The 13,714-nt window shown below is 45.6% G+C and overlaps 1 protein-coding gene across 5 annotated transcripts in view; it reads right to left on the bottom strand.

Moving 5' to 3' along the window:
• ADGRB1 (adhesion G protein-coupled receptor B1) overlaps nt 1-13,714 on the bottom strand; it is a 294,612-nt gene that overhangs the window by 156,677 nt on the left and 124,221 nt on the right. For all 5 annotated transcript variants that reach the window (XM_037381503.1, XM_037381502.1, XM_037381500.1 and 2 more), the window contains exon 3: nt 7,016-7,174. In XM_037381503.1, the coding sequence (XP_037237400.1) occupies nt 7,016-7,174 (159 nt within the window). The remainder of the gene's footprint in view (nt 1-7,015; nt 7,175-13,714) is intronic.

Raw genomic sequence — 13,714 nt, forward strand, 5'->3', positions numbered from 1 at the left:
ACACAGACTCCTTCAAACCTTCCCAGCACCAACTGGTTGCAGGCTGCTGCATGGAGGGGATGGGACGGGGCAGTCACCCACCTGCCATCATCAAGGGAAAAGCACGAATAGCCAGACATCAGGACTACAAACATCCTGATATTTGCATACACCTTGTTTTTGTCTGGCTCTTTATGGGAATAGAAAGGGCCCAAAGCCTTTGATTTTAATAACTACAAAGTCACGGGACTTCCCAATGTGAGATTCAGTTTTTTAAAAATGCCATCCTCTAACTAGCTTTCCAATATCAAGTGTCTTGGATTTCCTTAGGAGACAAGATAAATTAGTCCTATATTTGGGACACATCACAAACCCCGCTCCATTCCCACCACCCTTTGCAGACTATACCTATGCACATTCTTCTTCCCCGATTGAAGCCCTCTACAGGAAAGCATACAAACCACAAGAATACACAAAATCTCCATCTGCAGTAAATCCCATAGGCTTCCCAGGGACTTGTTTAGGTTGTGAGGAGAAACAGAGGCTGGGCAACAAGGTGTAGATGTGGAGCCTGGATGGCTTTGTCAGGTGCTCAGAGCAAGGAAGCTGACAAGGAAAACCAGGGACTGAATATCCCAGAAGCAGCCAGTGAGCATGAAGGGGTGAGTGGACAGAGATAGGAGGCAGGACAGAAGGAAGGAAAGACAAAACAAAATCAAAGGTTTAAATGCCGCCCTGGCACCCTGCACGTCTTCTCACCAGTTATTTGGGTCCCATGTACTGACATCTCCTAGTGACTTCTCCTAGTGACCGATCCTAGTCTCAAAGGAGCTGCGTGATTTGCTTTGCTCCCTGATGGATATAAGTCTATGCTGTTATTGCTCATCCTAATAAAAATCAAACAGGTCTAGTGGCTGAATGTGTGACCCTTTCAGCTTGCCCCAAGCCTCCCCCAGCAAAGACTGCCTCCAGACCTGTGCTGGGGTCACTCTGCTGCAGCAAGCAGCCTCCTCTCTGGAACAGGTATTACAGAGAAGCAGGTCTGTCTCCATTCAACATGGAACATGGATTAGATTTAACCTGGACAGTTGCCTCAAATGTATGCAAAAATCAGCCGTGGTTCTGAACAAAGCAAGGAGAAGCTGGGTCCCTTACGCACAAGGTAAAGTTGGTGCAAGTGATGCTTTGCTGTGGATTTTACACACCTGAATTTTAGGGGTCAGGGGGGAGGTCACAAAATAAAGGCAATGGGGAATTGCTTGGATTTCAGCAGTCCACTTCCCACAAGGGTGTCAGTGGAGAGAAGTGATGTCAAGATCAAAGGAAGACCTAGGCTTGATTTACATCCCAGCTGTATAAATGCCATGAGGATGGCACATTGTTGAAATACTCAGCACCTTGGAGGAACTAGCATGAGGGCTAGAGAAACAATGCCCTTGGAGGGAATGCAGAGATGTTGCAATTGCAAGCAAAGGCAAGCACGTGAGATTTTGGAAGAACGTAGCTCAAATGTGGATGGGGAGGATGATCTTGCAGTGCTGGCAGTAGTGGGAAGAGTAAGCAGGTGACCAACGCTTCTAATGAGAACATGGAATGTGTCAGACAGCACTTTGCAACACAACCAAGGGGAAAAAAATCAATGCAGAGATTTTGCAGTGTTGTGGGCCAAGGTTTTAACATCCATGCACATCTCACCAGAGCTACACGCTCTTGCCTCTATAGTCCTCCCCCAAACAGGAGAGGCAAGGAAAATAGCAGGATCATGAAAGTTATTCAGGCAAGCTGGGATGGTGGGAATGAAAAGATGGACTAGTGCAAAGAGTGGAAAGGGATGGTTTAAAAACCCCATTGAAATGGGGTAAATGTATCTCAGTGTAGTAAAACTGAAGAAGGTCTTGTCTGTGGGGTTTCTGGGGCACCTAGCAGGTGCTAAAGGAATAAAACTGAGGATAGAATCACTAACAACCCCTAAAACCCAAGATCTCAACGGATGTAGAAAGGGGTCATTTTGGAGGCCACTGAATGTATGGCAATTGCATAAACAAAGGAAATGGCCCAAAGCATTTTGATTTGAACATCTGAGACTTGTGAAAACATCATTGGGAAAGTTGCGTGATTCCTACATATAAAATGTCTGAACTACCATTAAAAGGGGAGGCAGTGTGAAGACTCTGCAAGCAACAGCAGATACCTATAGGACAAGGCAATCTTCCAGTTTGCAGTGAATTCTAGCCTGGCCTGCAGGGGATTGAGATGCTTTTACACATGCACAAGATATTTCAGCTTGTTGGTTGCAGCAAAAAGGTTATTTTTAATGAAAATCAAGGGCAGCAGAGAATAAGACTGGAGCTCAGTCTTTTGAATGCCATGGAACATGTGTTTCTTCACACCACTAAGAGTTACACAGCTGAAGGGCTGGAAAGCCAACATGGATCAACAGGACTGTACTGGTGTCACACTCTGCACCTGATGGCAGGATGTGGCCACTCTTTTCCCAGCCTAGGGCAGACGTATCTGCCCAATCTGCATATTCATAAAAGTCAGAGATAGCTTTGCATTCCCTTTGCCAGATGGGATGGCAGGATTTCAGCTGGCTTCTGTACTGTTTTTCGTTCCCCAGGAATGAATGCAGGCTGCCTACATCTCTGATTGTTCTTGCATTTCTCCAGCACTGCTGAATTCCAGCACCAGGGTCAGGCCCATGACACCCCCCACCCTGATTTGGGTGTTGTTCTTCCACATTGCCCATCCAGCCTCCCTGCAAGGACCCTCTGCATGCCAGGTTGTAAGCAACCACAGCTGCTAAAGCACCTTGCAGCCAAGAGGGGCCACCGCACAGCGGGTGTCCCCTTCCATCCAAAGGGGGTGGACCTGGAAAGCTCCTCTGCAAGCACTTGCCACCACACTCATGTTGGCTTTTCTTTCCTCCCTCAACAAAACAGCATCTCCTGGCCAAATCCAACAGATGGAGGAAATCTCCCCTGTCTGTGCCAGAGAGGAGGATATCACTGGGTCCTTTGCCTCTAGCAAGGAAAAAAAAATCAGAGTTACAACAAACACTGAGTGTTGTCTTTCAGATTATGTCTCTTAAGCTGAACAGCTGCCATGAAAAAAGGTTCTGCCTAAGCCAAGCTGCTGTTACCAGACAAAGTTTCTTTTCCAGTTTGGGATGAGCCTTCATTACAGGTTTTCTTCAGTGTTTTGCAGCTTTAGGTTTTGCCCATGGAGATAACTTACCTGACTCACTTGCTCTTGGGCTTGGGTATGTATCCCTGGGGAAATCTATCCAGATGAAGATCATCAAGTAAGAAACTCCATTACATGAAACAACAGAAATGGTGGCCCAAACAAGTGGAAAACCTTCAAGTCCACATACAAGTGGTACCTGTGGAGTCATTCAGCCATCCCTGTGCTGCGATTTCAAACAACACTATGGTCTCCAGACAATGTGCTCAGACTCAGCCCTGGGAACCACGTGGCTATAGCTATGTTTCAGTGACTAAGCTGCCAGAAGTCACACCTTTTGGAAAGGCTGAGAACCACCGTGGCCACTGCTGCACACCAAGACCCACTGAAGCAGGGCAAGTCTGGAAGAGGAGGCATGGCAGGACCTGGAGAAGGTCCACCTGGGAGAGGAGATATGTGATGAGAAAGATTAGATCCCTCTAGCGCATTTGTCATGGCCAAGCAAAACAAAACAACTAATGAAACCCTCACAGATCCTCCACAAAGGTTTATCTCAGCAGCTCCAGAGAGATGAGTGGCAGCACCTGAAATTGTTCCCAGTGAGAACCTGCCCCAGATGTGGTACCAGACCAAGACCTCTCCCCAAAGTTGGAGATCCAAATAAACAGCTGAAACACTCTTGATAATCACCCATCAACTTAGGAGCCACTTTGGCAAAAGCAAGGAAGGAGAAGTTAAAGAAAAGAGATCAGTTTACCCTTATTTTGAATGTGGTGGTGATTTCTGTGTTATTCCGACCTAACTTGCTTGGCCAGAAACCGACTGTACTTCTCTGGTGTAATTAACTTCCTTGGACAAGTTTCAATATACCCCCACAGCAAAAGGGAAAATATCAGAGCACTCATCTCTGTTTTGTTTGTTGTTTCATCAGGATTATAGATGGCCCTTTGATTAAGGAAAAGAGAATTTTTTACTGGTTTTTTTTTTTTTTTTTCTACTAGAAGGTTAAGGTGTCAGCTACTCCACAATGCTTGGAGAGCTAGTCAGGTATTACTACAAGCTACTGAAATGCTGCACAGTTCAGGATAAAGGTGTTCTTCTGTCCAGTTCTTCTTATCTTCTTCTTTTTCTTTATTTTTTTTTTATTAAAAAATAAATTGATTGGACTGTATTTAACTGCAATGTATAATGAACACTTAGGAAAATAACAGTTCAAGTGGAAGAATGAACATCCTACTCACCCTTAACAAATCTATGAATAAAAGACAATAGGAGAGTAACAGTGACACATTTAAAACAGGATTTCTATTCTGCTTTTAAATCCTCTCAGGTTTTTGGTACAGATCACAGTAAAGAGAAAAAAATAGGATATGTGCAAAAAAAGTCCTTCCTGTTTTAAAGTGCATATCTCTTAAGCATGGCTGCAAAGGCAACAAGGGACAGATTCACTGGGGGGCGAGCTCAGAGACAAATGCACAGCTTGAGTAGAGATACAGGATTATCTTGAGGTAGGACACAGACCTCAAGATTTGCATGGAAAAGCCTTCATGACAGATTAATTGTTCACATCTTCCCTCAAATGCTTTCCAGCTTGCCAGCATGAAAGCATCACAGTGGGACTCAGCAGTTTGTCTGCAAAGAGGCTCCTGGGAAAATTAATCAGAATTAACTTACTTATTTCAAAGAGATAAATCAATTTGTGCTGCCCCACTCTGTAAGTGTACTCTTTTTCCAAACTAGGGCCTTCCACTTAGCTCAAGATCTTTTCTTCCAGAATAAGCTCAGCTGAACAAACTGCACTGCAATTTGGAGCAGGAGTTGACTGGGTATGTAATGGAGAGAGAACAGGAAGACAAGTCAAATCATTTATTGAATCATAGCCCCCCCGGGGTACAATCAGAGTTTTCTACACTCAAGATCAGCTTTGTTGAATGTTGTGTTCTGGAAAAGACAAGTGAGTAAATAGTGCGTAAATAGCGATTCATCCTTCACTGCTGTGCTCCACACAATGAGCAGAGCTGGAAACCCAACCCAGACTTCCAGGCTCCACAGTTGCCCAACATCCCACTTCATCCCTCCTTGCCACAGCAGAGTCAGGAAAACTGTCATGAAGAAAAGCCAAGTTTTGCCCCTGGGACAAATCAAGGGAAGATGTTATACCCCTTGCTCAGCGCTGGTGAAGCTGGGACTTGGAAAACTGTGTCCAGTCTGCCTGCACCCTGCTCCACCACTGCCCCTACCCCACCCCAACCCCCCCAGCCCTCCAGTTCAAAAGTGATGAGAAGGAATCAAACAGGTCCCATTGGAGGGCTTTGAAGATTATGAGGGATGGGGACAGATGTCCTGCAAAAAGAGTCTGGGGAGCTGGGTCCCCCTTTTGTTTATCTAGCACAGGAGAGGCACTCTAGGAAGGTTTTTTGCCTGTTGTCCCGTGTCCCCCAAGTTCAAAGAATGGCAACACCTGCAAAGCCCCCTCTACCCACCCACAATGCCATCTCCACCTTCTTCTCCTTCTACAGAATTGTCCATCAAGACTGATGTGGACCTTCCTCCAGCTCCATTCAGGCACACTCAAGCTGCACATCTGGACATCCTTTCAGGTCCAGCTTCCAGGTCTTTGCACTCTTACCCTTACTGCCCCAGGCCACAGCTGTGTTACAGCTACAAAGTCACCAGCAAGCATGGGGGACACAAATTAAATAACCTTAGTGTGGGCAAACCTCAGAGGGAAATTAACAAGTGTGAGTCAAGGGGATGAAATTCAATATACTAGGTTTCATTAGGGAAAAAAAAAAAAAAAGCCTAGTTTCAACGTGATTTAAATTTATGGAAGTGGTAAAAAATGCATGAAATAATTTTAGCTCTTATTAGAGGAATATATTTATGTCCCTCTATTTGAACTTCCCCTTTATCAGGAGATACTTCCTTGCCTTTGAAGACAGTTGAACTTTCCTTAGTTATTTGACTAGTTGGAGGAGTTATTCAAACATTCTCTACCATGAATTTGAAATAAAAAGAGAGGAATAATTATAATCAGCCATTTGCTTGCATTTGCTAGGCTGAGCTTTTTCTGCTTTTTTTTCCCTCTTCATCCCCCTCTTGACTCAGCTAATGCAAAAGAAGAAATGGTGACAAAAGTGCCAGAGGTTCATCAGCTCAACCCATTGATATCTGACTGCTGACCAGCACAGACAAGCTGTCCCCTGCTCTCTGGTGAGGAGGTCTTGGAACAAGGCTGTATTACAGGAGCAGAGCGGAGCATCTGCCAAAGGCTTTGCCTTGCTCAAGCCCTGTGCTTTTCCTGTCTAAGGTCCAGATCCTTCTCCACATCTTAAGATTGTAGGCTTCATTTTGTAAAAGAAAGGGACAGCAATGCTGCTTTTGATTGGGAAGGTGAACTAACCCAAAAAGAAGCGAAATTAGCATCTGTCTTGGCTGCATGCTTTATTTATTGGGGAAAGAAACTCTAACTGTCAAATAAATGCCTTTAAGGGTGTATATTTTGCCATCGGTGCCAGATTTATCACCAGCATATGAATAACTGATGTAATCCTGCTTATAGGTTCCCATAGATTAGCCCCCATTCTTTGGGGTAAAGGTCTGGATCTGCAGGTGTATGTGTTGGAAGACGTGTCAGCATGTGCATGCGTGACTGCGAGACAGGCAGGGAAGGGCAGAGCCATGCACAGCCGAAGTCCCATGCTCCCCTGGGCTTGCCACTCCGACACGGCCCTTTGGCAGCTTTGCCATGCCTCTAGAACATCCTTCATTATTCATGGCGTTGAGGCCAAGCTCCTTGTGGAAAGAGCAACCCGCTCACGCGCGTGCAAGGGAACATGCCTCCACTTACTATTGCATGCCTTCCTATTGCACAGCCGTCCTTCCTCCAGGACTCCCTCGCAGACAAGACCTTCGTTGGGAAGAGGCTTGCAGGTGCGCATGCGGGTCTGCAGGCCTCCCCCGCAGTCCTTGGTGCAGTCGCCCCAAGCCGACCATGGGTTCCAACCACCTGGGCAAAATCCAGAAAAGCCTCATCAGCTTCAGTGAGAGCCCAGCACCCAGGAAGCCGAGGCAACACTGGCCTGGCAGGCCCTACAGTGTACCCACTGCCAAGCCCCAAAACTGGGATGTCTTTGAATGTGGTAGGACTAGACACTGCAGGGCAGACCAGAAAGTCAAGACATAAGAGGGGAAGGGAGAAACATTGCCTTTTCATTGACTTCAGCAATTCCCTATCTCTAAACAGGGATTTTGCCTTCCTGGAAACCCTGCCCCATTTCTAACTAGTCCAGTTCTTCCTGTGCTTGCTGCGGCAAAGAGGTCCCCTTCTCTTAGAAGGCCCCCTGTTCATTTTGTGGCCTGTTGGCTTCTCACCCCAGAAGGCATTTGCAAAAAACACTTTAAGGTACTCATCCAACATTGGTGGGATTGTCTCTCCTTCGTCCTCCCCCATGCAAACACACATGCCTACTTGCAGACAACACAAGGGAGTTGGGAAGGTGTTGAGGTCCTACCACCCATTCACCCCCTCAGAGAAACACTCCTTTTCCCCATACTGCAGATACCACCAGCCACAAAGAAGTACCGCTTTCAAGAATGGCTTCGGTGAGGGAATGATTTTCCCCTCCAGCACCCTTGCAGCACCCACGGGGAGCAATCTGTGAGCACCGTAAGACAAAGGAGCTTTTTTGGCTTCCCTCCCCAGCCATGCTTAATGCTGGTGTTGGCAACACACAGCCTTCCCCCTTGTACCACCAGCTACAGCCCTGCAAGCTGATGGAGCTAGCAAACCCCTTGCTGCCAGGATGGCGCTGCCGCTTGCAGAAGGGAAATGCTGAGCCTGTGCAGCCTTCCCCACCCTGCCTCCTTCCAGCCTGCTGTCAAGAACAACTGGATCTAGTGAGATGTCCATAAATGTTGATGGAAGGATGGACCATGAATGCTATCTGAACTTGGCATGCCTCCCGCAGTCCAAAGCCTTACAGCAGGGCACCTACAGGGAGCCCACCAAGGCTGGGTTTCATGCTGTAAAAAGACAGCAGGGGATCATCCAGGCCCTTCAAGTGATGGATAAGCTGTCATATCCCTCAGTGGTCAGTTCACTCCTCATTGGCCATATGCAGCAAGCTAAAATCTGCTAAAATAGGCCTCTGGTTCTAACAGCTGGTGACTGCTTCTGCTCTATCGTTTTCCCACTTCGTGGGGAGGAGCAGAGGAGGCCCTTTATCCCAGAGGTGGTCATCCTCAGATGGCTGCTTTTCCTGCTGTGCATTTTCTCATTACCCACAGCTACCCTTGGAGATGCTTCAGGTCAAGAAATTCAGCTATATGCCATGCTCAGGCACAGATAAGGATAATGAGGTAAAGATGTAGCTTTCTGAAGAGAGGAAACATTGGGAGAAAGACAAATGCTGCTTTTAAAACTAAAAACGAAATAAAGCCACTTTTTCTCACCAACAGTCAGAGTTTTCAGAGAGGCAAATGATCCATTTCAGCTGGCCCAGTCTCCCTGTGTTGTTATTTATGAGGCAATGGAGATCATGGCTGTCCTCTGAGCTGTGGGCTCTGCTGCTCCCTACACACTCTAGGTAGGACACCAGCCCTGTCTGCAAAAACACGGGTTCTCAACAGCCCAGCTAGATGTCAGATCAGAATATAGGGATATTACCAGCACCCACTTGCACAGGGTTGGGCAGATACTCATCCACCTCCATAGCACAAAGCTGCAAGTCCATACTCTACTACCATCAGCCTAGCTGTGCTCTAACTTTTGCTCCCAAGACAGAGTGAAAATAAACACATTCTGAGCAACACTCACATTGATGAATGCAGTGGAAGCTGGTTAGATACTTGTGCTGGTTTTGCTGGGATAGGGTTAATTTTCTCCACAGTAGCTCGTATGGGGCTGTGGTTTGGATTTGTGCTGGAAACAGCGCTGACAACACAGGGATGTCTGGTTCCTGCTGAGCAGCGCTCACACAGAGCCAAGGGCTTTGCTGCTCCTCACCCCACCCACCAGCCAGCAGGCTGGGGGGGCACAAGGAGCTGGGAGGGGACACAGCCGGGACAGCTGACCCCAGCTGACCCCAGGGGTATTCCAGGCTGTATGACAACATGCTCAGCACATACAGCTGGGGGAAGAAGAAGGAAGGGGAGGACATCCAGAGTGATGGTGTTTGTCTTTCCAAGTCTCCATTACACGTGATGGAGCCCGGCTGCCCTGGGGATGGCTGAGCACCTGCCTGCCGGTGGGAAGTGATGAATGAATCCCTTGCTCTGCTTTGCTTGTGTGCACGGCTTTTGCTTTACCTATTAACCGGTCTTTAACTCAACCCACAAGTTCTCTCCCTTTTACATTCCTGATTCTCTCCCTCATCCCATCAGCAGAAAGTGAGCGAGTGGCTCTGTGGAGCTCAGTTACCAGCTGGGGTTAAACCTTGACAATACTTAATAATGAGATTAACACAGGAAAATAGAGCAGGATGGAGATGCAGGCTAGTGAACCTGCCAGCAAGGTGCTCAGAGATACTGGCAGCATTGTGGAGGATGGAGCTGTTATTGGCACACAATAAATATTTGACCTTAAAGAAGACTGTCTTTCCTTTGAAAGACACTTTCTCTGTTGGTTCCTTTTCTAAACAGCACAGGGAAATAGGCTTGTCTCTCCCGTTCCCTGATGGGAGACAGATTGTGTTTCAGTTGCAAGAGAGGCCAATGGCATAATAGCAGGTGATGCCTTGCTTGAGCTGATCGGTAGGATATCTGTAACCAGGCACATTTAGGAGTTAATCAGCTCTTTGCTTGCCCTTTTAAGGATGTCTTACTTTACTCTCACTCCCTTGCAAATTAGAAGTGGTGCTGGGGAAGGGAGAAAGCATCACCACACAAGCCTTGACTAGCCTTCTGATTTATTTGCTTGTGATGCTTTATAAGTCAAAATGCGTAACTGTGCCAATGTCTTAAAGGTTATTTTATATTGTGTTTGTAAGCAAAATACAGACTGGTTATTCAGACTGATTGCCTGTCATGGTGTCCCCAGTTTGATTACAGGTTATTCAAACAGGTCTGCATTTCAAGGTATAACCTAATATGATGACATCAAGCCCCTAAAAATATATAGAAATAGATGCTACCTGATCTCACTATGGGAAAAGTGGAGGATAGCGTAGGTTCCAGTTTTTAACTTCTTTTTATGCTGCTTACCGTCAGCAATGGGAGAACCAGTCAAAATAAGAAAAAAACCACACCATGACCTAAAAACCTTAACTGGAATGAGATCTCTTTATGAGGTTGAGAACAGATAACTTACTTCCTCTCCTTATTCCTCAGTTTCCATACCATTTGTAAGTACTAAAGAGAAGCTAAAGAAGTACTAGAACACTTATTAAATCAACACAGGCATTTATAGCCAAGACAAAGGTATTCCCCACTTTATGGAGTAGTCTTTTTTTATCATCAGGTTGTCCTGTGGTCCTGACAAATTAAATACTGCATGTTATTTATCCTGTTTATTGGCTGTCAGATAAACCTTTTGAAATCTCCCTTCTTTCCCTGGGTCTAGTCATTCACTGTTCCAAGTGATTTGTCTTTTTTAGTGATGCTGTAAACTAGCAGTTGAGGGCCTATTATATGAAGTAATACCCATCCCATCTTGAGGGGGAAAAAAAGTGCTGTGCTGTGAGTAAAGCACTTGACTCTTCTGCCTACTGCTTTAAAGCATCTGGCTGGTGGAAAGGGGTGGCTGGGTAACAACAAGTGAATAAACTACCATGGCCATGGAGCAGCTAAGCTGTGGCAACACACACATGCTTTTAGCCCAGTGCAGATGCTGCAAGAGAGACATGAGTGGCATTTTGTCACTGTAATGTCTGCACACATGCCCCATCACTCGGTTCATCAGGAGTGATTTTTTGAGCTGCAACAAGCTTCATGACTCCCCGTCTTCTAGGAAATGTTAATACCCAACTTCAGGTGCACAATTCCTTGCTCTGCCTCTTCTTACATTTTAAGCATGGGGTTGGAGAAGATCTTTCTGATGCTGGGAAGTAAGTAACCCACACAAAATACAATGCAGAATCCTACTGATGTTAATGGGACCCTTTGCAGATAGTCCCTTTTGTCCCCAGAGTCCTGTTTCATCAGCTTTTAACAAACTGCTGCACCCCACTGATAGATGCAGGTTGAGTTGCCATCTGTCCTTAATCCAGAAATAACAAGTGTGCTGCGACTGCTTCATGAAAGATTTTGCTTTTCTAAGGCACTGACTCCTTTGAAGGTCACATACCCAACCCATTCCCACTTAGCAAAATTTTGCTCGGCTACATCCTTGTAGAACTGCAGACCTTCCTCACTCTGCTCTTTAATCCCTTTAACTGGAGTAGCTGTGGCTCACACCTCCAGCACCAGAGGTTCCCATTACAACCAGCAGCTATCACCTCAATCACATAGCAAGGCTTAGCTTGAGTTATTTTATTTTTTGAGAACGGTCCCAGCTGATAGCATGAATTTTGCAAAGGTGGCTGTTGCATGTGAGGCTGCTGCTCATGGGACTGTTTTGAGCACCATGGAGACTGTCATTCAGGGGGGCCTTTAATCCAGTTTCTAAAGGGCTTTTTGATCCTCCTCAGTCGGTTCTTATCATGATCATGTACTAAAACAAATTACTTTTCATGCTAGGCTGACCCAATGCATTCTAATTCTCCACAGTTAAATGGAGAAAATTTCAAGATGGTCAGAATCAACTGGCAAGCTCACATTTGGTGTTTCTTGCTCTGAATCTTAAGCAGAGTTGCCACAGTAATAGGTATTTCCTATTACAAATTAACGGACAGAGCTCCATTTAGACACCTCATCCAAACACCCTTGATCTTTGGGAAGATTTACATCCCGATTTGGAGTTTATCTTTGCAGCTGACAGCTGCGATGTGTCTCAGATGCTAGTCAGTCAATCATGCCTTTTAATTTAACAGCAATGCTTTAAATTAGATGACAGTGACAACAGCAAAAACTAAGGAATCAACACAAAACAATCAATAGAGCACAGCAAAAGGGCCTTTGCTGACACACTACATCCATCTCCGATTTTAGTTTTTTGGATTTAGCTTCCCGCTGACCCCAGCTGCAGACACTTTTTGCTGGCAGTTCTCTCCAACTCAGCAGGCCAGGACATCTTGTGTCCAAAAGACATGCCGAGACTACATAAAGCCACCACAGTTCTGTGTGCTACCACTGGAAATACTTGTAGTGGACCTTATATTACAGTATCTGAGGGCCTGAGAATCATCAGCAGTTAGCAAATGAGTGAAAAAAAAATGTTATTTCTTATGCAAATAGGAGGAAGGATGCTGAAAGGAGATTAAGAGCGAGATTGTCTTATACCATCTGAAAGTTAAATTTGTTATACAATGGGGAAAGCAAGAGAGCTACACCCCAAGGTTTTATCACTCTCCTATCTTACTATGCTGGGAAAGAGCAAGTCCCGAAGGGACTATTTTGAAGACAGCCTTCTATTACACAAAACAGTGATCTTTCCCTGGAGAGCCATGCATTCAGTTTGCTACTTCTGTGGAAGAAAGGAAAAAAAAAAATCCTTCAGGAAGATGTCCCCTCCTCATGCCCCATGCAATGAAAACCTATGGCAGCACAAGTGAGTTGTTCCAGTGGTTCATTCTCTGCCCTTTCAAAAATAAATCCCATGCAAATACTTTGCTGTTTTGCAGGTTGTGCACACTAATATTGAAACTAACCCCCCAAGATCCCTAAAAGAAAAAAAAAAAAAATCATTCATTCCAGCTTTTCCTGACAACCACCTTCTTTCAGATGCCAAAGCTTTTGATGAAAGATGCATGAACATGACCCCCCATTATTGATCTAGTGAGAAAGAAAATGAAAAGGTTGGGGGTAAGTACCCTCTTCTGCCCACTGTCCCTGCTGGGGGTCATGAACTCCATTAGGTTATCTGGTAATGACAAATTCAATTCAACACAAAGACCCAGAGATGATCAAAGAAACACAACAGGCAAAGGCATAGTGGTAACCTACTGAGTCAAAATGGACTAGGCACAAGGAGTACCCTCAGAGGAGATGGATCGGCCTGTGGTGTGAAACCCACCACTGTGAGTCATCGTGAAAGACACTCTTGGAAATGCCATGCAAACCAAGAGGGTCCCTTGCCTAAAAGGCTATAGGACTTACTGTCCTATACAGAAAATAGAACGTGGGGACTGCACAAAACTTTTTATGGCATTCTCAGGGGTGAAGGGAAGGAAAGGCTGCTAAGTACAAAACACCAGCAAGCTTCAAGCTAGACTAGCCAGCAAGTAGGACAAGGGACACCCAAGACAGGGACATCAATCTGCACAGCCAGGATCATCCCTTCTGTGCTGTGTGTGTTTACCTCTGACAAACTCTGTATTAACAACAGCTATAACCATACATTGCGGTTCTTCTCCACAGAAAGGAGTTGTGTGGGAAAGTGATCAATATGAAATAAAAGTTCATGAGTGACCAGGACAAGGTAACTGGGGATGGCTGTTCATTGTCTTTTCCA

Source organism: Falco rusticolus, chromosome 3, assembly GCF_015220075.1.
Source record: "Falco rusticolus isolate bFalRus1 chromosome 3, bFalRus1.pri, whole genome shotgun sequence".
In the NCBI taxonomy this organism is placed as follows: domain Eukaryota; kingdom Metazoa; phylum Chordata; class Aves; order Falconiformes; family Falconidae; genus Falco; species Falco rusticolus.